Source organism: Hemicordylus capensis, chromosome 1 (assembly GCF_027244095.1).
Source record: "Hemicordylus capensis ecotype Gifberg chromosome 1, rHemCap1.1.pri, whole genome shotgun sequence".
NCBI classification, from domain to species: domain Eukaryota; kingdom Metazoa; phylum Chordata; class Lepidosauria; order Squamata; family Cordylidae; genus Hemicordylus; species Hemicordylus capensis.
In genome coordinates this window covers 53,167,130-53,194,078 of record NC_069657.1, presented here as the reverse complement: position 1 = coordinate 53,194,078, position 26,949 = coordinate 53,167,130, and the positions used below count along the sequence as shown (strand labels likewise).

Below are 26,949 nucleotides of genomic sequence, written 5' to 3'. Positions count from 1 at the left end.
CTAGTTAGCATGTAGTAACTCTGTTTCATATTATACGGACCATTCTGGAGCTGAACAAGACTTATGTGAATACTGGTAAAGAGCTGAGTTGCACAAACCAACTCAGACAATTTCTTAGAAATTTCTGTGTTTGCTTCCATGGCTCATTAGTGAGTAGTAGGCCTTTGCAAAAATGCAGGCTTGAAGTGCTGAAGTCAAATCACGTGGCTCTTTACCCAGGCTTTTATATGAGAGAACTGTTTTCTTTGCTGCTGCTCTGTATCTTGTGTTTTACTGTTTTGTTAAAATTTTAAATAGATATATTGTTTTTATATTTAAATTTAATATTTGTACTTTTAATTGTGCATTATGTTAATTGTGTATTTTAAATTATATTGTAAACCACTTTGGGATTATTTTAATGAAAAGTGGTATATAAATTCAACAATAAAATAAATAGCCTGATTTGATAGAGCAATGCATTTTTTGGTTTATCAATTATATTTGGTATTTTATTAAACTAAAAAAAGCCTTTCTTCACAAAATCGAAGGGAAAATAATTGTTCATACATCTAACAACTGGTGCTGTCCATCTGGCAAAGATACAAGTAAATCTAAGTTCCACAGAGGAAAATAAGACAAAGTACTTACCATATGTCTCAATAACATTAAGGTAAAAATGTCTAGGAGCACATGCAAAATATGTATTTGCCCAACAAAATCATCTGTTAACCATTGTACTGGCACTGTTCACATCTTTTCTTCAAGTCCAGACTAAATCAGGGCTATAAAATGTGGCTTTTCATCCTTCAGAATTACCAGCTTTCTTTTCAGAAAGGAAAAAAAAGAAAGACAGAAAGAGGCAGAGACAGACAAAGGATCTGAACTCTTCAAAGTGAAATTGTCTTTGACACATGGCGTCCAAGTGACATATTACCTTAATTATAATGGCTTTATTTTTACATGCAAATGGATTTACCAAAGGAATAGACAATTATATTTTTCTTCTCAACAGGAACTCTGCCTTGTTTGTTTATCTGAGTGATCTTTTATCAGCACAGCAGTTTTATAATTCAAGGCAGCCTTTCTCTGCAACTTTCTGAGATGTGAATGGCAGGTACAGATGCAGCTGTGCAAAATTACCGCAATGAAGCCTGAATTATAGTATTGAATTTGGAAGGGATTCCAAGGGTCATCTAGTACATCCCCAAAGCACGAGAAATTAGGTGATCAGGAGACCATTGTTTCCATTTTCTGGGTAACTTGCTTCTAGTGTGTTGGGATTTAATCCTCTTGTCTTTTATGCACATTCTGTCCTCACTTTCATAACTGGAGTACTAATCCACAGTTTGCAAACAGGGTTAGAATCTGGTTGGCAAACTGTGTTTTGAACTAACAACCATGGTTAGCAAAAATGCTGATGGAGATGTACTGCTAATTATCATTGGCTCCAAGAATGGGAGTGAGTGAGAATTTGCACGTGTGAGAAGGAAGGCATGAGGGCAGGCAAAGAAGCATGGAAGTCCAAGAGGTACTCCCAGTTTCCTAGCCTAAATTAGGAGAATGGAAAGCATTGCATCTATGCCAGTCCTCAGTATGCAGAGCAAGGGAAGTTATCTGTACTGTATTCCCAAATTGGCAAGGTAGAATTACCAGGGATGGAGCCATGATTGGGCGAACCCGGGCCACTGCCAATCAGGGGCTGCGCCTCACGGCCCCAACATACACCCTGCGTCTGATGCCAGACATGGGGTGTGTGTGTGTTATTCCACTCCCAAATGGGTCTGCACAGCCTTTAAAGGCAGGGAGAGTCGCTCCGGCCCGCACTGCCCAATGCAGCAGTTGTGTCAGAGCTGGGTCATGAACAACCAGTGCAGGATAGTTTAGACTCTGAAGTCAGGACCAGGAAGGTCAGGTAGTGAACCAGGAGTGACAAAACAGACCAGGCATAGGGGTCAGGTAGGAATCAGAGCCAAACAGGAAAACCTGGGATCAGCCATCTACAAATCTGATTGCCAGTGGCAAGTGCCCCAGGCTAGGTATAAAAAGGTGGAATATATTCCAATAAATAAAAGAAATAAATTACAAGTCCCAATCTCAAGCTCAGAGAAAAATTCTCCAAAGCAAGTTGTCCCAATTCCTCAAAGCTTAAATTAAAAAATAAAATAAAAATTAAGTTATATTCTCTTATTCTCTCCCTGAATGCCCCCCTAGAATTTTGAGTAAAAATATTGTTTGATTTTGGACTTTTTTTTAAAAAAGAAAAGCTCCATATACTATGTCATAATTTCTAATCATAATGTATTAAATTCTGAACACTCTCTACATGCGTGTGTGTGTGTGTGTGTGTGTGTGTGTGTGTGTGTGTGTGTATCTACATACATGTAACCACAGGATTGGCTTTCTTATCCAAAACAAGCACTCTATGACAGTTCTTGCTTTAAGTGTAAGTTAAGTAACTGGTCCGACAATTTTATCTGAGATGCAGGGATACAACTAGGGAACTGAATTCCAGATGTACGTTTGTCGGGAAACTGGAATCAGGCCACCATCATTCCAGAAGAACAGATAATGAGTCATTCTCCATGGGCAGAATCTCTCACTCAGCCCAGTGTGGACAAGGACAAGGGGAGCAAGAATTCTATTAAGAATTTACTATGATATTCCAGCACTTATTCACAGTTTGGTTGTTAACTGGGGTACTCCTCATCTGAACATTTGCTGAAGATGTTACAGTCACCATATAACATTTTCCTGAGTTTGTGCTCACGTCAAGCCCTCAGAAATATTTTAAACAGTCTAGTTTTCATGGCTTATTTTGTTGTTTTGATTCATTTCACAGTGCAGTTTGGAAAATAAGGAGAATCAGGTTCTAAACGAGCTCTTTATTTGTCACATAATAATACTTATAATAGCAACGAGAAGTGTAATAATAATAGTATAATTCCAGAGGGGAAGTGGTGTATCACAAAATACTGGTTAACATCCATACAGGGGCAGAGCCACCATTGGGCGAACGGGTTCAAAGAAGCCGGGCCGCCACCAATCAGGGGCTGTGCCTCTCAGCCCCGACATGCCGTGTCTGATGTTAGACACGGGGGGGGGTGTTATTTCGCTCCCAAACGGGGCTGTACAGACCTGTTTGGGAGGGAGATCGGCCTGTGCTGCTTTACAGGCAGGGAGAGTCGCTCTGGCCCATGCTGCCCAACACAGCACAGGCCAGTCTCCCTTCCAGATAGGGCCTCACGGCCCCATTTGGGAGGGAGACGATGCCCCCGTGTCTGACATCAGATGTGGGGGCGTGCCTAGCTGCCCCCCTGCGTCTGACGACAGATGTGGAGGAGGGGCCAGGGGGCTGCGGTGACAGCCGAACATGGGCCACCGCCAGCCTCCCTCTGCATCTGCATCCACACTAGCTCTGTGTTGGTGCAATAGTGCCTATATCCAGACTAACACTGTGCCATCATGTGAAGGAGGAGGGGTTATTTTGACAACGTCCCCTTCCCTCTGAATTCCACGATGCCTCCCACAAATATCCCTGAGGGCTGCAAGAAGCTCAGAATATATTTTCAGGAGGCAACAGGGGCTTCAGAGGGAAGGGAATATAGTAAAAAACCCCGATGGCACATGTGAGGGTGGAGGGGTGATTTTTGAGGGTGCAGCATTAGGCTGGGTGTCAACACTGTTGCACCAGGGCAGTGCTAGTGTGAACATCAGCCTTTGTAATTATTATTATTTAATTAATTATTTAATTCATTGATTTAGAAATAGCATATGTGACACTGTTAGCCTATGTGACACTTTACAGAATAGGCTCATGTCTCATGTTTACCGTCTAAAATTCAACTGCGTGTATGGAATAGAGGACAACAGAGGAAGAATGAAGGGAAAAATGGGTAACAAGGGATAAAAACATAATGGCCCTTCTGGATTAGATACAGGGTCCATATAAGCCTCATTCAGATGCTATAAAACTGCCCCACTGTAGCTGTGTACAGCAGGGCGGAGGGAATGGAAGTCCTGCCCCCCCCCTCATTCAACAGCGCACCCCGCTGCTCATGCTTACAGCTGGGCTTGTCTGAAGTGGGAAGAGATGTAAGTGTGATGGCAAGCACTTCTGCCTGCCAGAAGTGCCTGCCATCAGGATTGACCCAGTCTCACCATCACACTTTCGGCTCGTCCCTCTTCAGACAAGCCCAGCTGTGTTTAATACCAGGGTGTCCTGCTGACTGAAGCAGTGGGGGCAAGCCTTCCTCTCCCTTCTCCCCAGTGTACATGGCTACAATGGGGTGATTTTATAATGTCTGAATGAGGCTTTAGTCCAGCAGGAATCAATGTGAGCAAATTCTTAGGTTTAATTTCAGTTGGAGATGAAAAATAAGAGCCAAACTTCATGTGCAGCTAAAGAGCATCATTGTGCTTCCATTTCTTTGTCCCCCTTCCCTCTCCCCTCTCTTTTTTTGAAAACGGGGACCCTGGTCCTGATAGGGGCTGTAACAATAGGAAGAGGAGGAGTTTTAACCCTTTCCCTCACAACAGTGGTCCTAAGAAAAGTTATTCTTATGAAGCTGATATTTAACCCAGAAGGGAAGCTGTTGTGAATGCTAATAATATTCCCTCGTGGGGAAGAAAGCTGCATTTGTGGGAGGTGGGCAACCATGGCATGTGGGGGAGAGGTTCCCTGCAGCTATTTTTGGAAGGAAGGAAGGAAGGAAGGAAGGCTACAATACTTTTAGAGTCATGTGAAATCTGGCTCTTAAGGGGTTCAAATGACTACAATTCTGTAAATTATTAACTTTCAGTTGCAAGAGAAGTGTTTCAGTGGGATTTGGCTTTTCTTTTTCATACAATAGGGAAGAAAATGCCTTACCTTTACTGCCCTTTTGGGTGTTTCAGCCAAGATTGGAGGGAGTATGCCTTTGTAGAAACCAAACAATCTATTGCAGGAAGAAAGAAGGGGTGGGGGAGAAGTCCAGGTATGTAAGAACATTAGCCAAGTGGTAATTCTGTTTCCTTTTCAGAATAAAACAGCTAATCTCAAGGCATTCTTAATTATTAAGAACAGCCCTTATTGTCAATAGTGAAGCTGTGTTTTCTTACGTATTATATAATGATTGCCACAGTCCTTAAATTACTCATCCTGAGATACAGCCGTCGGTTTCTACAGGACTAAACTAGAATAAAATCTGTGAGGATTGCAACCTAAATCTTAGTTGACAGTGCAGGAATAATAACAATAATTGGCCATGAGTAAACACAAATTCAGCCGACAGCCTATGTAGATTAGATTATTGTTTTATGCAAGAAGGAAGGACTTTATTTGTGAAAGATGAAAAAATTATTCCCTAATTGCTTATAATCCAAACAGATAGTCTTTATGGTATTTAATAAAAGGTAAGTATTTAAAAAAACCCACAATAAATTATCCCAGGAAAATGACAGACATTTGTTTAGAGAGTTGTCTTTCATTCCTTGATAATTCCATTCAGTATGTAAGAATTGCTACTTGACAATTTAATTTTACTATCAGATGTGTATGTTATTTTCCCCAAACAAATCCAGTACAATGATTTATGTCAAATCAAGTGAATGTGACTTTTTGTCTTAGCATTAGAGTAGTATTACACTCTCCTCATGTGGCAGTTTGCCACCATTATGTGACTGGCATGTCTTCAGGAATTACATATTGGTGGAAAGGATTTTATTTGAAGAAAAGCCTGCATGCAGATGGTAGAAGTGAGGGAATTGGTAAAGCTTAGGCAATACTCAGAAGTGGAACAAGTATTGTTCATTGTCTGCCTTACTGAAAATCAGTAGATTTTATTTCCATAAAATTCTCTTCCAGAGCCCTTGTCTTTTGCGTGACTTGCCACTGCTGGACAGTAGCATGTGTAACACACATCTGAGCTGATGTATCTATCTCATATATCTAAAAGATAGATATATTAGATAGCAAATGAGTATAATGGTTTTACTTGTATACCTGTGCACCCTAAGGGGCATGTGGAAAGAGGGAAAAGGAAATGTCCATTTGGATCTAGAAATATGGGAAACAGCAGATAATGTAAAGCACATGCACTGTGAATGCACAAACTAGAACCCGGGTATTCTGCTATGAAGATGTGGCTATACAAATATTTCTGCAGAGGCAGCCTTAGCCGGGGATAAACTGAGTCAAGCTGTCTTGGGCAGTAGATTTTGTATTTTGGAAAAGCTTTAAATCTTCAAACTTTTTGGAGCATACATGAGCCTATGTTAGAAGACCGCCAAACAAAATCATTAAGGCTCTTCTCACGAGCAGCTTAAGCCAGGCTGAGGCAGCCTAGCCTGGGTTAGGCTGCTCGTGTGGTGCGCCGAGATTACTCCCAATCCCAGTGCTGCTGCACCACCTAATCCTACTCTTTACCCCAGCCTTTAGCCTGGTTAACGGCCCGAGCATGCCCTTCATCCCAGCACCGAGGTCATGTGTATGCTTGGGTTGCATGCTGAGGAAGGATCCCTCAGTGCACGGAGCTCCTGGCACATTGAGGGTAGCCAGAGGACTTCCTCCTCCAGCATCCTGCTTTGCCGCTCATGTGTCATGGTGCCACTCATGTGCCATGGTGCTGTTCGTGTGCCATGGTGGGCCTGCCTCCCTGCCCACCCTCCCCACCACTAGCAAGCTTGGTCATGTACATGACCTCATTGTCAATTATAGCACCATCTATTTCATTTTGAAATGTTCTGAACAAGGCCCAGCTAGTATTATTCATCAAAGGTGCTGAAACTGGTACTTGGCCAACAGCATAAGAATGGAATCTGTTATTCATAAATGTGGATGGCATAGGTAGAAATAAATTAGACAATGGAAGAACTGAATCTATGTGATTATCTGTATGCATGTTACAGGTCAGTGATACTATGTTATTACTATTTTTGTACACAAGGCAGTATCCAGAATAAGATTTCCACTCATGCATGGGGAGAAAGGGGAGATCAGCAAAAATTGCCACCTTCTTCATCATCATCATCATCATCATTATTATTATTATTATTATTATTTCGATTTCTATACCGCCCTTCCAAAAATGGCTCAGGGCATTTTACACAGAGAAATAACAAATAAATAAGATGGCTCCCTGTTCCCGAAGGGTTCACATTCTAAAATGAAACATAAGATAGACACCAGCAACAGTCATTGGAAGTACTGTGCTGGGGGTGGATAGGGCCAGTTACTCTCCCTCTGCTAAATAAAGAGAATCACCATGGTAAAAGGTGCCTCTTTGCCCAGTTAGCAGGGGCACTTGCACTTAAGCACTCGTACTTCAGAAGCGGGCATGTGGCTGCAGCATGAGTGCTTTTTTGAACTTTTCATGTGAGCTTTAGTATAGATGTCGGTCAATATTTTTCATGGTGAGACACTTTTCTCTACTGCAAGGTAGTCCTCACTTCTTTCCTAATCTGGATTTTAACTTTTTTCTCCCCCACCCCCTGCTGTTTTCTTTCTTTTGTTGCATACTTAGTAGATTTGGGATGCTATTAATGCAGTAGAGTTTCCTGAGCTTTTAAAAAACAAATTTAAAAATGTTTAAAACCTACTGTGAGGATGTAGAGAAGAGAGCAAATTCCCTCCAAGAGGCATTTGGCATATGCATTCGATGGAGCTGTCCGAGAGCAGTTATTGTAGGCGTAACTGCCCAAAATGAAGTATAAAGGCAAAAGCCAGTGAGGGAAAAGAGACTAGATTTCACAACTCCAGAAACTAAAAGGCAATTTTTCTGCCTAAGATGAAAAGACAAGAAATAGTGTGCCTCTGTTACTTATGGTAAACTTATATTTAATTAAGGCTGTAATGGTGATGATTGAGATGTTAATGTTTCTAAAGGTCATATGACAAATTCTAGGATTCAATGTGTTTTCTATCAAAATAGTGTGGCATTAGCAGCCATATATATGGAGTAACTTGGTTCCAGTACAATATCAAAAGAGAAGGGGGTGGGGGAGTGGCTGACATCCAGACAAATTTACTGAATAGTATGGGAAACAGCTATATCGGGCAGCAGTGATATAGGAAGATGCTGAAAGGCATCATCTCATACTGCACCGGAGGAGGCAATGGTAAACCCCTCCTGTATTCTACCAAAGAACCACAGAGCTCTGTGGTTGGCAGAAGTCAACACCAGCTTGACAGCACACTTTACCTTTTACTGCTCAGGAAGTAGTCGAAAGGACTACTAAATTTCAAAAGGAATTTTTCCACTAAATTTAGACAGGATGTCAGCCAGCCTCACCACATTTATATATTTTGGAGGAAAAGGAAAGAGTTAACAGCTACAACTTTAGCTGAAGCACAGTTAAAATGCATTATTCTGTTTCAGCATTAAGCATCTAAATGAACATCACCATTCAATTGTGTTCTGGGCAACCACCCAATTTTGTCTTTGCAATAGTTGATTTTGAAACATTACAGTCAATCATATCTTCCCAATTTGTTCTTCTTTAAGGCTTTAGGCATCCTTCTGGTTTCCATTTCTTGTTTGGAAGCCTTGAGTCATCCATTCTGGCAACATGTCCAACCCAAATCAGTTATTTTCTCCAAATTATATTGAAATTGGGATCTTGCTTAGTTTGTTGTTTTCCTCCCCGTCTCTCACATAATTTTCCCTTTAAGGATCAAATACAAAGCTGATTGAAGGCATGCATATAATATCCTCTTTCTTCAGTTGCTGTCAAATCCAAGCCTGTTACCCACATAGTTCTGTAATTGAAACAACGACAGAAAGTACCTTTAGGGCCCTATTCACTTGCCCTGCACGAATCAGGGGTTCACAGAATTTAGATGAGTTACAGAACTCTGCCAATGAAGATGTACAGAACGTTCAGTGTGAAATGCACAATATTATTGGCATTAGGAAGCCTTTTTCAATTCAGTAAAATGAAGGTCAGTGTTCTTTTGTAAAGAAAGGAATCCCAAATGTAATGCAAAATGCATTAATGAACAAATCAAAGGAATAATTCCACTGACATTAGAATAGAAGCATTTCAGTTCAAATTGATTAACACACTGAAGCCAGGGAGCTTTTGGGGGGATGCTCTTGTACGTTTCAGTTCCACTTTCTTATTGGTTTCACTTTGTTCCAAATAAGTCCACCTGCCCATGTTCACCTAAGTTATCATTTGTGAAACTCCAGTTTGAATGAGGGAGAGGAAAAGAACCAATTATCTTCATTAACAAGTTCCCTTATGTGGTTCCCTAAAATTGACTCTGATACACCATAAGTGATCAGGTGAGTTGAAAGTTACCAGCCTGCAGAAACAAAGGCCCCATTCAGACGTAGCATCAAACTTCGGGTAGATGAAGCTGTGGTTAATCTGTGAAGCTGAGAATCATGCCGCAGATGATTTATCAACTACGGTTTGGCAACCACTGGCTTCTGGGCAGAGGAAACCCCCCTTCTTCCTAGTCCCCCCAAGCTATATCCCAGCAAGGTCCATTCTGTTCAAGTCAGCATTGATTGCCCGCCTTTGGCAGGGCAAAAACATTTTAACCCTTTCCTCACATCACTTGCACCACTGCCTTTGCAAGAACTCTCAAGCTACACAGTCATACACAAGCACAATCATTGAGAACCCAGGATGGCAAGGCACACTTCCAGATGTCAATGGGGTCAGACGCAGAACACCAACTGTGAAATTTGGGCGAGGGGGTGGTGGGTTGTTGGCTGTGGGTGGGAGAAGGGACGGTTCACCAGAAAAATTGATGCTGTGTTGTATCTGCGCAGCTGCTCCCGGAGCCTAGGGCAGATCTCATGAAAATTAATTGCAGCTGGTGTTTCTGGGAACTGCCACCTGCCTGGAAAGGCAGTGCCTGGTGAAGCCATGTGGCCACCACCTTTGGTCAGGAGGAGTGACCTATGTTTCATGCTTCCAATCTTAAAGAGAAGGGGGAGATTTATGCATGTAGTTTACGATTGCTGTATTTAAAAGAGCTGTCATGGAGAATTGCCTCGGTAGCTGTTGCAGTGCAAATCCATAACCCGCCACTGCATGGGAGCCTACAACCAGTGAGGACTCTCCCTAAGGAGAATCTTCTTGCTGCATTGGTCTTAAGCATCCAGAAAAATGGCTTTTCACTTCTGGCTGCGAGGACCCCTGCATTCCCCTTGTGAGGATCCCTTTTAATTTCCCTGGGGAAAGAAAAACTATCTTCCCCCATTGGGGAGGAAGGCCCCCTCCCTCCCCTGGGAAGAGAGGATTGGGCCCTTTCTTCTCATTTTTAGTGGTTAAAGATAGGTTGCACAAGTATTCCCTCTATGTTTAGTCTACTTTCCTGTAGGCTTATGAGATCACCCGGCTTTGTGTGTGTGTGTCCATGTGTGCATCCGTGTGTCCTCCCGTATCAACTTCGCAACGCCTGGACCAATGTGAACTAAATCAGGTACAGTTGTAGGGACACATAGGGACAGCTCAACGGTGTCGTTTATGATGATATTATCCACATCGATTCAAGATGGCAGACATGTGAACTTTTGAGGTGCAAGAGGCCTAACTTGTGAACCACCTAACTGATTTGAACCAAATTTGCTACAGCTGTAGGGACACATAGGGATGCCCAAATGGAGCAGATTGTGACAATGTCATCCAACCTAATTCAAGATGGCAGTTGCGTAAACTTTTGAGGCGCAAGTGCACTAACTTGTTGACAGTCTAACCGATTTGAACCAAATTTGTTACAACTGTATGGACACATAGGAATGGCCCAATGGGGCAGTTTCTGATGATGTCATCCAACCTGATCCAAGATGGTGGATGTGTGAACATTTGAGGCACAAGTGCACTAACTTGAGGACTGTCTAACCAATTTGAACCAAATCTGGTACAGTTGTAGTGAGTGACACTCAGGGACACCTCAATGAAGTCATCCTTCCTGATACCAGTTTGTAATGATGTCATCCACCCTGATACAAAATGGTGGACACATGAACATTTGAGGCAGAGATCTAACTTGTGGACCTCGATTGATGGGGGTGGTGGTGAAGAAATGAAAGTCCCAGCCCTCAGTTTTGCCACAAGAGAGGACATCTACAAGATCATGGTGTTGAGGCATCTTCCGAACCCCCCCCCCCCGCATATACATCTATGAAACACACTGTGGAGTCCACCAGAGCTTGCAGAGTCATGCTATAGTAGTGGTGCTTGTGGTGGTAGTACTCATCATGGTGGCCAGGGGGCACCAATGTTTCAACCTGTGTTCTGTCAATACACCCCAGAATGCCTGGAAAAGCCTTCTCCTGGAACCCTGCCATCACCTCCTGAAGGTTGCCCACTTGAATCACATCCTCCAGGAACAGCTCATTCAGCAGAACAACTTCACAGAAAATCTCACATGCTGTGGAGGGGCATACCACAAACAGGTTGCTGAGTGTCATATAGTTTACACTAGAGGCCAACTTGTACAGCGTGACGCCCAGCCACTTCTGCACTGGCACAGCACGGCTGATGGTGGGTGTTCTGGTGGTGGAGAATTGGCTCCATTTTACTTGCAAGGAACATTTTGAAGCTGCCCATTAACTGCTGGTCATCCCCCTGACACATCTTCCATGGACTGCCAGATGCTGTTGTCTCTTGGCAGGACCTACTTCCTATCTGCGAACAAGTCCTCAAGGTGTGCCAAGGATGAGATTGCTCCTGCACTTCTTTGCACACTTGCAATGGCAGCGCTTGAGCGTGCAAGCAATCTGTTCCATCCGATGATGACTTTGCAGCTTCCTCATGGGCAACAGTTGCCCCGTGCTCCCAAAGCTTCTGAGAATTTGAAGAATCGCCTAGCTCTGCTTCGATCTCATTCTGGCTTTCTCCTCCACGCTTTTCAGGATCATTTCCATGGCAATGTTCACTGCCATGTTGGGTGCTCTGCCCACTATTGCTCTAATCTTCTTCACTGTGTGAAAAGAAAGTGGGTGTTGCCCATCACCACTTTGGAGACTGCAGTGCTCAGGTTGCCTGCCTGTCACCTCCCCTGCTATAGAGGAAGGGGTGGGAGGCCATGTGTCCCCCTGTGAGTTCCTTAAATAGCAGATCAGAAGAGGCGGTGTCCCCATAGGGAGCAGAAGAATGCTCTTTGTTCAGATGGGGGTTGAGTGGAGATGAATTTCCAGCTGTTTGCACAACTAAGAGAATGGAAAAAGGAGCCTATAAACCTTTGAGCGGAGGGTCCTATGGCGTGCCCCCCCCCCCGCGGAAAGTTGTCTATGAAACCTCCCAGTGCCCTGCTGCGCTAGTAACTTTGGGGCAGATGGTGTGCATGAAGGGAGCACCTTACAAATACGAATAGCAAGACAAAATTTCTATACTGCTTTTCAACAAGAGATTCCAAAGTGGTTTACATATAAATAAAAGGCTCACAGTTTACAAAAGAAACCTAAGCTAGACACCAGCAATAGCCACTGGAGGGATGCTGTGCTGGGGTTGGACAGGGCCAATTGCTCCCCCACTCCGCTAAATAATGAGAATAATCACTTTTAAAAAGGCGCTTCTCTGCTCAGTTAGCCTTTCTTTTCTGAAGAAAGGGCCACAGAGACCATAGCATCTTGCTGCTTCCGCACTATACAAGTCTCTCCCCCTTAGGTGTGTCTGAAGGCCGGGCGGGTGGGGGGGAGGCTTCTGACCCAGTGGGGGGAAGCAAGCAGGCACAGCACATATCTGGTTTCTCACCTTTGGATGGGGAATAAAATGCAGGCTGCGAGATGAGATTCGAAATTTAGAAAAAAAATGCAGGTTGGGAAGATTAACTGTGTTTGTAAGGGTTTAAATTTATGTTTTGAATTATTATTATAGCAAGGGTAAATTTTATAGTTAATCTTTCATGAAGTGAGGTATGCGGGAAGTCCATTTTCACTTATTCTGTTTGTTATGAATGATAATATTATTATTGTTAAAATCAATAAAAATTGAATTTGGAAAAATGCAGGCTGCGAGCCCAATGGGGAGGTATGCAGTTATCCCGTTCATTCGTTTTTATGGTGGACAGCCCCTCCCAATGTGTAAGAAAGCATTTGGGGAACCTGCAAATTTCACCCCTTTGTGTGGGTTACACACACATACCCTGGTAGCAAGCACTCACAGTTCTTGGCACGTTTATCCCCTCTGCATGCTTCCTCCCCAACACACCCAATGGAGAAATGAGCAGTTTCAACCATTACCCAGTATCTCCTCTTCGGATGCTGGATTCCTCCTGCAAAAGGTAATCAACCAATTGCCACACTTCAACAGTTTCTCTCCTTTGATTGGGGCAGTGGTGGCCCGTGAACGCACTGCTGGGGGGTCAGTGGGAGGCAGCTTTAAGGGTAAATGAATGCTGTGCTTACCTCCGCAGCCGCCGCACCTGGACGCTGTTCAGAGAAGCTGCATGCCGCCCAGCAGCCCCTGTGGTGGGGAATCACTGCCACCACTCACCTTGATGATACGGAGCCGAGCCCCCGCCAGCAGTCAGGTGAGTGGCGGTGGTGACTCCCCACCGCAGGAGCTGCTGGGCGGCATGCTGCTTCTCTGAACAGTGTTCAGGTGCAGCAGCTGCGGAGGTAAGCACAGCATTCATTTACCCTTAAAGCTGCCTCCTGCCACCTCCCCCCCCCCAGCGGCGTGTTCACAAGCCGCCACTGGATTAGGGCATAAACCACACACTGTACCCCATACCCCATGGGGAATCAGGTGGTTGCAGCACCTTTGAAGTTTGTCTCCTTTGCATGGTGCTGCCCACCTGCACCCACAGGGGATAATTGACCAGTCACAAAACTTGCCCAGCTTCTCCCTCTGGGAGCCCCCCTTCCCCAATTGGCAATTAAGCATTTGAAGCACTAGGCAAATGTATCCCCTTTATGTGGGGCAGAAACCACAACACAATTCGGGGGGGGGCACTGGCCACTTGACCCCCTTTGCATGGCTACCACCACCACAAATGGATAAGTATCCTGTTAAAATACTTGGACAGTCTCTACCTTTTGGATGTGACCAAAAACACACCAGGAACTAAGTTGCTAGTAAAGCCCCTTACACAGTGCATCAGGGACATTTCTTGCATGTGATAAAACAGCAGGACCATGCCTCCCTGTGTTCTGGAATTAAAACCATAGGCAATGTACCATTTTAAAATTGTGTTTACTGACAGAAAACATTTAAAAAAAAATTGCATCCCTGCAGCTGAACTCACAGCCACAGAGGTGCTTGAAAAAATAGCAATTTCTGCATAGAAATCGAAATACCCATTGAAAAAACTGTTGAAGGTTTTTGTGAAAACAACCCTTCACCAACAGTCGAGTGCAACAACCACTCACAATGATGGCTTAGCAAAAGTGGATTAGTGCATTAAAAAATGGAACAGACAGTGATGTGAGTAAGCATTTCTCCAGAAACTGCTCCTCTGCATGCGTGGAAGTATGATGCATGTGGCACTTCCGGTAGGATGCTGACCAGGGCTGCAAGGAGGTATGCTGCAGCCCCATGCCAGTGATTTTGGGGAGAGCACTGCTAGGGGAAATGCGGCGTGGGAGGTAAGATCACCCTCCTTGTCCCTTAAAGAATACCCCCCCCCCGCCGCCGCCAGCATCCCGGGTGTGTACAAATCAGTTCATTCACATCCCTAGCCCTGGCCACTTCCTGCACTGCGTGCTCTGAATGCCTGGAAGGTCCTCCTGCCATCTGCCTGCCTCTGGTCTTCACTGTGGTCCAGTTCTTGGAGGAGGGTGCATGTTGCCTGTGAACCATCCACATTCTGGGCCACAATGTCCCTTGCAAGCTGCAAGCAATTCTCATGCTTCCTGCTCCTCAGCTGTGCTGCACGCTCTGCATTGGAAATGGGCCTTCTGGGTGCAAGTCCTTCTTCTGGAGCTGCAGGATGAGTAGGCACATCCTCCTGTGGCAGTGGTTCCTGTGGCGGTGTGTGTGTGTGTGTGTGTTATTATGTGGTAAACCCAGAGGGAGAATTGTGAAAAAGGAGTAGAAGACTGTTGCTAAGAACCATAACTTAAACTTGTTTTAAAGTGGTTTGGAAGCAGCATTCTAAACTTGTTTAGAGGAATGCCTCCATAGACCGCATGATTATTCTTAAGATATAGATTAGAATCTTTAGGCACTGCAAAAGTGTTTGCTTCTACTCCCTCTTTCTGCCTCACATGACTTCTGTGAACCAGATACGCCCTAAAGGTGCCATTTGTTAGAGTGGCAGCTGGAATAAGTTTTCTTTTTTCTTTTTTACACTTATCACTCTGAAACTCAAGTTCCCAGCTCTAAAAATTGTTCCCTACATCTTAAGTGGAGGCTTGGAAGAACTGAGCTCTATCAGCATTGCTGGAGCACAACTACCATCACCCCCAGGTGCAAAAACCTGTGGCCAGGGCTGATGGGAGCTGTATTTCAACTACTTCTGCTGGGCCAATGGTGCCCAGGTCTGTTCCTAGGTAGTACAAAGGTCTACAATTCACACATCATTGCACTTCTAATTAATTGTAACAATGAGTGCAAGAGTCATTTGTAGCCAAGATGGATGATGTGCTAAATGTGCATAGTACTCCACTAAAATGGAGATGAGAGCTGGCCTTGTGGTAGCAAGCATGACTTATCCCCTTAGCTAAGCAGGGCCCACCCTGGTTGCATTTGAATGGGAGTCTTGATGTATGAGCACTGTAAGAAATTCCCCTTAGGGGATGTAGCTGCTCTGGGAAGAGCAGAAGGTTCCAAGTTCCCTCCCTGGCATCTCCAAGATAGGGCTTAGAGAGATTCCTGCCAGCAACCTTGGAGAAGGCACTGCCAGTCTGTGTAGAGTGTAGACAATACTGAGCTAGATGGACCAATGGTCTGACTCAGTATATGGCAGCTGCCTATGTTCGTAAGATTACAGCTTAGACATAACTGTCCTTGGAAGCTGCTCTCCCTGGAACTTGTTCAGCTTAGGAGGGCAGGTGCCACTCACCAGGTATGTCTTCTTGCTGCAGATGGCACTCTTTTGAAGTGTTTCCTGATTAACAGCTCTTTCATCGAGCAAAAGTGTAGGCGGGAAACCTGGAAAAGTTCTTTCGCTGCTCATCCTGGAGAACACATCAGTCAAGGAATGCAAGAACAGTTACTCTGACTGCTGTGTGTCCTGTGCTTGCTCCAGGAAACTGCTTGTACAAAGGTGGGAACCCTGCACATGCTCCCGCTCTAGCAGAGAACCTTAGCTGTCCTCTTCCACGTCTTGGGTGGGCATTAGGAGTACAAGGGCCTCAATTTGTGTCTCGTCATCTTTCTCCTCAGAGCCTATGGAGTACAGTGCAGACTGAAGTGTCTGTCCCTGGTATCCACAACTCACACAAGCTCTCTGCCTTCCCGGGAAGCTTCAAAGGTAGCAGCTTCATGTGTGTGCTCCATGGGAAGGGGAAGCCTGTGTAACTTGGCTTGCCACCCCTGAGCAACTTGCAACAACTGTGATCCAAGCCTGTAATGTTGACATAGTTGCATGCTGCCCCCATGGCTGTGGCTGCCATGGAACTACCTGAACAGGAAGAGGAGGCGGTGGCTGATGGGACAGTGGCTGACTTAGCTCCCTGTGCAAGGAGCCTGCTGCTCCCTGGCATGCTGGTCAGTGGTGCCATCTGGCTTGCCCTTTGCCTCTTCTATGGAATGCTGTGTCCACTCCCAGGAGTTATGTCCCTCCGATCCAGGAGCACTGATGCCAGCTGGTCATAGTGTGGAATGGTCCTTGGCTTCACTCTCGACATTTTGTTGCGGGTGGTTTTGAATGTCTTCTTCAGAAACTGCAGTCTTTCCTTGCACTGTGCCATCTGCCTGAAGGAGACATTGTCTCATTCCTGAACTGCTGCTGCAATTGTGACCACATGGTCAGAGGCCCAGAGGCCCACAAACATCCTATCTCTGCCCCCATCCATAACTTTGCATGGGCTTTCCTGCTTTCCATCCCCAGTTTGGTGTTTTCCATGACTTTTCCATGACTTTTCCATGACTTCCATGACTTTTCCATGACTGGCCAGTGCCAATCATGGATGGTGAAGGACTGCTGAATCTGCATGGCTGGTGCCGATTTTCTAAGTAGATGGTTAGAGAAGCAGGACATGGGGCACTACCCTGGTCTCTTCATGTGAGGGAAAAGGAAGAGGCTTGTGCATGCAAAGTCAGCAGTTGTGCATGCAAAGTCAGTTGTGCATGCAAAGTCAGCAGTGTGCAGTGTGCAGGAGGAGAGTGTGCAGGAGGAGAGTGGTCATCAACCATGTGCATGCAAAGCAAATGTTATTCACACCCCAGTCCTCATGGGCATTCAAAATGTTGTAACTTTCATTTATGCCAGCTTGAATACAGGCATTGTTTGTACCAGCAGCTGTGAAGAAGCAAATTATACCAAGGGCACTGAATATGGAACATGCTGAAAGATTCATGAACGACCTTGCTAATAGTAACCACAGCTCGGAAAGGTAGTTTAGTAGAATCCTGAGTCCCATATTAATTACATTTATGTATTAGATCCAAAGCTTAGGGAAGAATGAGTACAAATCTGTAACATTGGTATTTCTGATATACACTGTGGTATCACTCCTCTAAAGGCCTGGCATATATGCCTTATGTGGGGTAAGGACTTAGTTGTGACTTTACCCTTCTCCCCTTATGCTCCTAAGTCCCCGCTTTGAATGTTAACAAAAGATTTGACAGCCAAAGGGGCAGGAAAGGAAAGAAACAGTTGGTCGACAGCTAGTGCTTATCAATCAAGGCCGAAGACCAGGATGAGGGAGAGAATGACAACTCATCTGAAACTTACTGTACCAAGCCATGGGGTGCAGGAAAGAAGGACTACCATGTAGATCCATTTGCGATGACAGGACCGGAGGGTGAGAGAAGGACAATATCAACAGAGAATCCAAGTACTATGTGTTAATGTTTTAATATAATACTAATAATGAAGCTATATATTTGAAAGCTATCCTAGCTACATTAAATATAGTTAATGAAAGTCAATAAAATATACCTATATATCACAACAAAGTGATATATGAAAAATATATAAGAAAAATGATAGGACCGGAGACATAATAAGTCTAAGACATAATAAGACATAATAGTGATCCAATTAAGAAAATTAGATCTGAAGATTTGTTTCCAAGGTATAATACTGTCGATGGATGGGAGAAAAATATTCCTGTATTGATTGAGAGATGAAATATCCAGTCCGTCTTGTAATTTTGCCAAACACGTTTCAACTAACCTCAGTCTTCTTCAGGGGCAATAGCTGAAGGGAGAAGTTACTGCCAGTTTAATCCCCATGATGGGACGGGAGACTACTAGTGGGAGTGAGAATTCTCTGATAATTGCCATTGAATAAGAGTACTTGGATTATCATATAGTACTTGGATTCTCTGTTGATACTGTGATACATTGCTAAATCCAATACGGTTTTGTGTTTCTCTCTGTGTGAGAGAACAGCATTTTCTGAGCCCAGAGCCCAGAAGGATGGCATCAAAGATGCCTGACGGATGTGAGGGCTGATCCCCCTGAATCATCAAAGATCAAGAAGAGTATAAGACTCTGGGATCCAGTCCAGAATATCATAGGGCATGACAAGAATGACCTGGATCTGCCCTCTCCAATGCTGCAGCACCCTAACTTCATGTACTCCATCTTTTCTTCAAACCCCAGCATCCTCAGTCAACGGGAGAAACCATTAACTGGCCATTCATTGGTTTCCCTGCCCCTTTCGGTAAACTTCCCCCACCTCTTCCCCTTTCCTCTTCCTTGCTAGATAGACTTGCTTTGTCGATAGTTTAGAAGGATTAGTCTTTGCTTGTCAGAAACATTCATTGTAATTCTTGAAACCTATTTCCTGAAGTAAACCTACAAAAGACATCCCTGGTATGATTTCTTGGATCTCCTCATGCATCCACTGGCTGAGTACTCCCTGGTTTTGATAGCCCAGTTGTGCATCCCTTGGACTATGGTTCAACATTACATTAATATATTGTTACACTAGTACATTGGTACTCTGGTAATTAGTACATTTGTACACTGGTACATTTGTACACTGGTACATTTGTACACTGGCACGTTAGTGCACTGGTACACTGGTTAGTACACTGGTACTCGTGAAGTCTCTTAAACCAAAATGTCCTACAGTGTGTAGTGCAAGCGACATGGAATACAGGTGGGACATGGGTGTGGATGGAAACCTCCCTCATTAAAATAAAGCTGTGTGCAAGCCCTCCTTCTTATGGTGGGAAGATAGGGGGACTGAGGGCAACTGAGATGTGCGTGGTCAGAAATGTGTTCAATTATTTGTGTTACTAGGGCTTAATGTGTTTGTGCATAAAGCTCTGCAGTAATGAATTGCTGGAGACCTCCCCTACTGTCTCCATCATGTCCTCCATCCTTGATTCTGTCCCTTTAAATGCATGAACTCTAGGGACATGGCATCTCTGTTGCCAAGCAGTGGCAGGAGGAGTAAGGAGACAGCAGAGGCAGAGCATCCGGTCCGAGAGGCAGCCAGAGAGAAACACGGCTGCCCTAGAACCGATTAATTTCTAGGCTGCTCCAAGCCAACCGCGCTATGGTTGCAGGAGGAGCTTGCACACAAAACTCAGGTTATAGTGGCAGCAGAATTCAGACACAATGGTGCCTTCGAACATCAGCTTTCAGCAGCAAAACTCACTACAAATCAATGGTTCAAATTCAGGTATGGAAGTGAAAAAGGAGCCGCAGTAGGGTGATGAAACCACGGTTTCATGCTTTTGGATGATCACAAACGCCGACTTCTGGCACGTTTACCTCTGTATTATGGCACATTTAACTCTGCATTATGTCCAAGTGGGGCCATAGTATAAGTATTACTGCGGACCAAAACAGAAAGTGCCAAGGCCTTTCAGGTTTTAGAACCACTCCCACATTTTCTATTGTGACCTTCTGGAACTGCATTCACTATTCTGTGAGGGTGGTGGTCCCACCGGACTCTTTGAATCCTTGTTGCTGGTATTCATTCATTCATTCACTCATTCACAGGATCACTTAAAATGTTACAAACTAATGAAAAAGTTTTATTTTAAAAAACCCAAACCCTTTTCTTTATGATAGATGATTAGAACCAACAACATGGGAGGAGGATTACTGTCATTTTACTGCTGGCAGTAAAATGATGCTATACTAAACATCTAGCCCAGGGGTGGCCGACCTAAGACAAAAACTTCAGTTTTTGTTGGACCACAACTCCCATCACCTCCAGGTGCAATAAATTGTGGCTGGGAAAGATGGAAGTTGTAGCGCAACAACACCTGGAGATCCTCAGGTTCACCATTCCTGATCGAGCCTGAGGAAAAATTAGGGGGAACTCAAAAGCTTACTCATTACTCATGATGTTCTACTTGTGATGTTTTAATTGGTGGCGCAGTGGGGAAATGCTTGACTAACAAGCAGATGGTTGCCAGTCCGAATCCCCCTGGTAAGTTTCCCTATATTGGGCAGCAGCGATATAGGAAGATGCTGAAAGGCATAATCTCATACTGCATGGGAAGAGGCAATGGTAAACCCCTCCTGTATTCTACCAAAGAAAACCACAGTGCTCTGTGGGCGCCAGGAGTTGAAATCAACTTGATGGCACACTTTACCTTTAATGAAATTAAATGGTTGCTTTTGGATTTTTTTCGAATGGGCTGGCTACCTGCAATCATCATCATCGTCATGATCATTATCACCACCACCTTAGAAGTATACAAGCTGGTCTACCTCACAATGGGCAACATCCAGACTAGTTAGTTGTTATTAAACACTATTGAAATAAATAACAAGTAAGTCATGACTAACTTCAGTCTCATTAATTTCAATGCGACTTCATCAAGATTAACTTTGTTTAAATGCTGCCTAATGAATGTTGGACAGAAGACACATTGATCAGGATATTTTATTTAAGCTTAACAGACACGAGAACCATCCAGATACATGGGAAATGGATACGCCGCTGCAGGCATATGCTATGAAAGGGTATGGCACAGCACCGTTGCAGTCTCTTTGATCTGCAATTTCAACATTTGTAATATCAGTAACTAAAACCATAGATTCATGGTTACTCATAGTTTCACTGCCATACTTCATATGACATAATCCAGTATGCTCCCATCCCAATGAACCACATGTGTATTTAGATCCTGTTGTTGGAAGAGAAAACTGAATACACAGGCCATTCCATAGTTGGCCATAGGAAAATCCTGGCTACATTTGCTGTTTTCAAATGTCAGATCATAGCCTATATAAATCATACAATATTTACAGTAAAAATCATTCAATTTGCTGAATGTGTTTTCATTCCTTTGCCATTATTACTAGCTGTATGCCAAGTTAGAGCATATATGAATTTACATGTATTCATTTAAGAAATTTATAAACAAAGGGATTATAATGAAAATGAATGTAATCCTAATCTTAACACTACAAACACAGCTCTGTAGTGTGAACAATATTTAGCTGAAAAACTTTAAAATAAAGTATACACAATACATCTTCAGAAGTTAATCGAACACAGCTGAACACAATCCTAATGTAGCTCAGAGGCAAAGCATGTACTTTGTATGCAGGCATCTCCAGGTTCAATCCCTTCCCTAGCATCTCTAGGTAGGGCTGAGAAAGACCCCTGTCTGCAACCCTAGAGCAGTGGTTCCCAGCCGGGGTCCTTCAGATGTTGCTGAAATACAACTCCCATCTTCCACAGCTACAATTTATTGTGGCTGGGGATGCTGGGAATTGTAGTTCAGCAACATCTGGAGGAACCCTGGTTGGTTCCCAACCCTGGTTGGTTCCCAACCAACCCTGGTTGGGAACCACTGCCCTAGAGGGTCATTGTCAATCAGTTTATACAATAGTTGGCCCATGGTCTGACTCAGTATAAGACACTTCCATACATTCAGAGAGATACTCTGAACATTTTTTGTACTGTTAATGCTACAGTTCAGAAGAAAAGGTGTCCAGAGCAGTAAACTTAGGAGAAAGAAAAAGAAACAGTCAAACAATTGGTTCAGTCTCTTATATAAGGATTTGTGTGCTCGGGTGTTCTAGGACCTCCAGCTGTAATACTCTGAGGCTATTCACACGAACATGCAAAACAGGGCTAAAGGAGCCCAGCCTGGTTTTGCACACTCGTGTGGACCACCAGGTCTGCGCCCAATCCCGGTGGCTACATGGCAGCTAACCCCCCTATGAAGCATCCTGCTGAAATGAGGTTAAGGGAGCGAGCACCTCCTTAGCGTCATTTTTTTGATCATGTGATCTGCTTGCAGCTGTGGCTGGCACACTTGGGGGGCGGAATCCCAGTAATACACTGCACACCTGCATGGTGCATTATTGGGGCTCCGGGGACGGGGTGACATGTGGTGGCACATCCCGGCACCCTGACCTCTGGAGCTGCCAGGCGAGCCACAGGCAAGCCGCAACTTGTCTGGGCGGGCAATCCCCCTGCCCAGGGACTAAGCACCGATCATCTGCAGAGAAGGTAAGATGAACCCTCCTTTCCTGCAGACAGCCCATGAGCTCTTTTCACCAATCATGAGAAGAGTTCTTCTGAGTTAGGGGCACTCATCATGTACAGATTTGGACAGGGTTGGTGTCAGTCAGCTTTGGCACCGGGCCAGGGTCAACCCCCATCAGACTTGGATTGCTCTTCAGAAGTTGTGCTGGCAGCTTCTCATAATATACTGTTACTCATAATATACTGTCCCTCCATTGTGACCAGTGATGTAGCAGTGGGGAAATCATAATGTCGTTTTAAAAACTGTAACCTTCAATCCAGCGGCCTTCGTCCCTGCCACTGCTAAGGAGGCTCAGAAAGGCACTTGAAGAATGAAATCCCCTACATACCTGTGCCAGCACTGGATATAGACCTCTCCTACCACATTTCAGGAAGCTGGGATAGCTTTGAGGACTATTCCAGCACTACAATATACAGCTAAAATGAATTTGTGCCCCAAACCTCAGCTCAAAATCTTCCTCTGCTAATTAGGTCAAATATTCTGACATAAATATTGTTGAATTCCTAAAATTCACCAAATGTGATTGACTATTTCATTTCTGTACTCAATATCCGATGATGGTTGATCTCATTCGATGATATTTCACAGAGTTTGATAACTGATATTCTATATAGAATGACATATAGAATTTCACAGATGGTTGGCATGCAATAGTAAAACCTTGTATTGGGTGGTATACAACAGGTCATGAGATTTCATATTTAACTCATGTCAAATAGATCAAGAGATGTCATCAACTCTAAAGCACTCACATTTCAAAGTAAAACTGCACTTTTATCATTTTAGAGCCAAACCGGAAAAAGAGGCAAATTTCAAATATCTGTGAATGTTTGTTTCAGCACTACAACAATCCCATTAACATAAACTGAAGTGCAACCCAGCAAAAGGAATTTGGCATTTTTAGTACTGTACATGCTACAATATACCCATCCGAAGAAAACGTGCCCAGAGTAGAAAGCACAGGACAATGTCAAAGGGAAAGAAATAGGATAATACATATTGTGTGCAAGAAGGAGAAAACTAATAGGAAGAGAATATTAATGACAAATATTTTTAGACTGCTTTTGAAGATTCTAGCATAGAGCTGGCTCAGGAACTGCTAGGTTGGCCAAACTGATGAATAATCAGCATCAATCTAATTTATTCAGAATGACAGTCATCACCATATTTACAGCATATGGGTCAGATTAAGTAGTAGTTGTGAGCCATCATCCATGTGACTTTGTTATTCTTGCAGAGAAATGAGCCTCCCTTCCACAGTTATTAATCACCCCTCAATCTCTTGCTCAAAACCCTTGCTAATTTTTGGCTGCCTCTTCCGTATATGACACACCTATAAATAGACCCAGTGAGAGAAGGAAAGATGAGAAAGCTCTCTTTGCTTCAGCAACAGAAAGTGAAACTGGAAAGAACTGGCCAATTTTTTATTTTTTTAATTAATCTTCTTCCCCCTACATGGAGTTTGCAGTATTCTACATATTGTTATACTGAAGTATTTGTAAGAAGTCCAGAGGGAAGATGGTTCTTATGACCTCAGCTGTGTACTTTGCAGCAAACCCAGACTGTTCATTAGTGGTTCAGAAATACACATTTTGTTCTGCGTTTTAGTTTAGAGGGTTTCCCCCCCCCCTTGCTTGCCTTCTCTTTTAACTTAAGAAAATAAAATGGTAATGTATGTACTGTACTGTAACACTGCACTTGTGGCAGATAAAGATTTAAGTAAATACAGTTAGGGCTCAAAGCAGCCGTAAAATAAACATCTATTTTAGGATTTCTTCGCTGGAGAGATTCATCAGTAGTAGAACTGAACTTTGTCATCTTAATTTACTGTGAATGCTACAGGGCAGCTTCTGAGCATTTGGGCCTACCACTAGCCTTGCCAACATTTGACTTTAAAAAGTGGCCTCCTTGGCTGGGGCAGTGGGTGGGGAAAGGGTAGAATTTGGCAGCTCAGGGTGGAGCTTGAAGAAATCTCACAGGTCTGGAGTCGGGCCACAGAGGAATCTGGTAGACCAGAGCAGAGTCAGGGCAAGACCTGAAGTTTTGAGGAGAGCCTAGTAGAATCTGAAGTTTATTTGTTATTCAGCACACCAGCATCCACAGTACTGGTAACCTCACAAAATAAGTTTTTCCTGGTAAAACCAACAGAAGTTGTGCCATCGAGTCGGTGTCGACTCCTGGTAACCACAGAGCCATGTGGTTTTCTTTTGGTAGAATACAGGACGGGTTTACCATTGCCATCTCCCGTGCAGTATGAGATGATGCCTTTCAGAATCTTCCTATATTGCTGCTGCCCGATATAGGTGTTTCCCATCATCTGAGAAACATACCAGCGGGGATTTGAACTGGCAACCTTCTGCTTGTTAGTCAAGCGTTTTCCTGCTGTGCCATTAGATGGCTAGAGCAATAAAACATTAGCCCTCTTCAGACTCCACCCCCAATTGTTCAGTTACAGCTCTGAAAGTGAGTAGGAAGTCCCGCCCTGGAACTGTCACTCACCCCCTCTCTCCAGCAGCTCACGGTTACAGTAGTGATCGTCTGCAGTGGGACCTGCTATAAGTCTGAGGGAAAGTGCTTCTGTGACTGGCAGCCGCGGGAGATCCAGACTACTGAAGGGCACCATAGGCTTGTGTGCATCAATACAGCAGTTTCCTGTGGTTCTAGCTGAGAATTAATACATGATCTAAAATCTAGAAAGCAATACCAGGGAGTGGGGAGGGAAAGATTATTTTCATCAATACTTTCCATATTTGGTTCCACATGGCAATCAAACCCATCAAACGCGCTTGAACACACCCCCTCCCCCGCCAGTTTCCTGCCACACGGTTAGCAGATGCTGTCTGACCTGAAGACTAACTTATATACATATGCATGGAACTGAGCCCTAATGCTATTTGTTAAAATGCAAAACCTTCTTGGGAGGAAGGAGTTCAGAAGAAGTAGGGGAAGGGAGAGGATACATAATTATATTCTACTTTTGAACAAGAAGTTCACAATGCAGTTTACATAGCAAACAGGGCCTTCTCAGTGATGGCACTCTATATGGGGCACCCTTTGAGATATGCATTACTGGGTCCCTTATGGCCTTCAAAAAACAAATGAAGCCATTTTACTGCACTAGGACTTTGGCCTAGTTTCCCACCAGGAGGTACAAGACATTTTGCTGCCTGAGGCAAAGCACAATATGACCTCCCCACCATCTGCAGGTGGGTGCTCTGCATTTTCAAACCTTGCTGCTGAGGCGGTGGCGGCAACGTGCGAGCACGCTCAGAGCATGCCACTAAGCAAGGCAATGGTGACAGGGGTGTTCCTAGCTCACGTGAAGGGGGCGGGGGGCGGGGGGAAGAAAGAAGGAGCATGCCCTAGTGGGGCAAGGATGGCAACATAAACAGCATGCTCCAGAGGGATGAGGAAGGGCAGTGGAAGGGAGGAACCTGGGGTGGCACCCATGATGGCAAGAGGCAACCACTTTATGCCCCACTGTGCCCTGCCTCACATCCCAACTGGTTCACCCTGCCTGAAGGAAATATTACCCCTGTTCTCTACTACCGTAGATGCATTTTAGCATTTGTATGATATTTTATGTAATGTTTATATAATATTTTAATACTTCTGTAATGTTTGAGAGGAAAAGTGGGATATAAAATTATATCAATCATTTTAAAAAATAACGACTATTATTGTAAAGCCTTTGAGAGAATTACATCCATTAGAAACAACAGGAAAACAGATTTACTGGGCTGTAAACTTGTCTGTACCTTGTCACTCTTATAAATGTACACAAACACCTACTTGGCTGTTCTATAACTGCCCCTCTGTTTGCAGAAGGAACAACTTCCAGGCATGCCAAAACGATTTTGCCTAAAGCTTCTGAAACAAGGGGAAATACCTCATTATGCCTCAGATTGTCAGAACTAGCTGAAGGATGCATTTTTAGCTGTCCAAACACTAGGACGAAAATTAAAGAGGGACTTTTCCCCCCTTGGCCTTTTGCAAATAGCATTACCCTTTGCATAAAACAGGTACAGCAGGAAGCAGTCACCGGTTAAAAATTGCACCACACCTAGGTCTACTGAAGTTGAAGAATACAAGGAAAGGCTTTTAGGACTTTTGGTGTGTGTTAAGGATATCACAGCATTTGACTCTCCTTTCCTATGACATCATAAAAGGCTAAACTTTGCAATTGTATGCTAAATGTATCAACACTGGACACCTAAGCAACAGGCATGCTATGACTAAATAATACAGAATTAACCTACTTCATATTAAGCTACTTTATCTCATTACAAATATATGGATTAAGAAGGAAAAGGTTTCTTTGAAGAAGGTTAATAGCCTCCATTGGAAATATGAATGGTATTTTCCTGCATATCCACGTGTAGTCACTAGGAAGAGTTGTTGGTTAAATGTATTATTTCTCATCCGCCTCTTTATTCAAAAATTGAAA

General features: G+C 43.8%; 1 protein-coding gene across 6 annotated transcripts in view; it reads right to left on the bottom strand.

The window, feature by feature from the left end:
* Positions 1 to 26,949, bottom strand: part of SLC25A21 (solute carrier family 25 member 21) — a 467,052-nt gene that overhangs the window by 45,233 nt on the left and 394,870 nt on the right. For all 6 annotated transcript variants that reach the window (XM_053283932.1, XM_053283930.1, XM_053283931.1 and 3 more), the window contains one exon: positions 4,850 to 4,916. In XM_053283932.1, the coding sequence (XP_053139907.1) occupies positions 4,850 to 4,916 (67 nt within the window). The remainder of the gene's footprint in view (positions 1 to 4,849; positions 4,917 to 26,949) is intronic.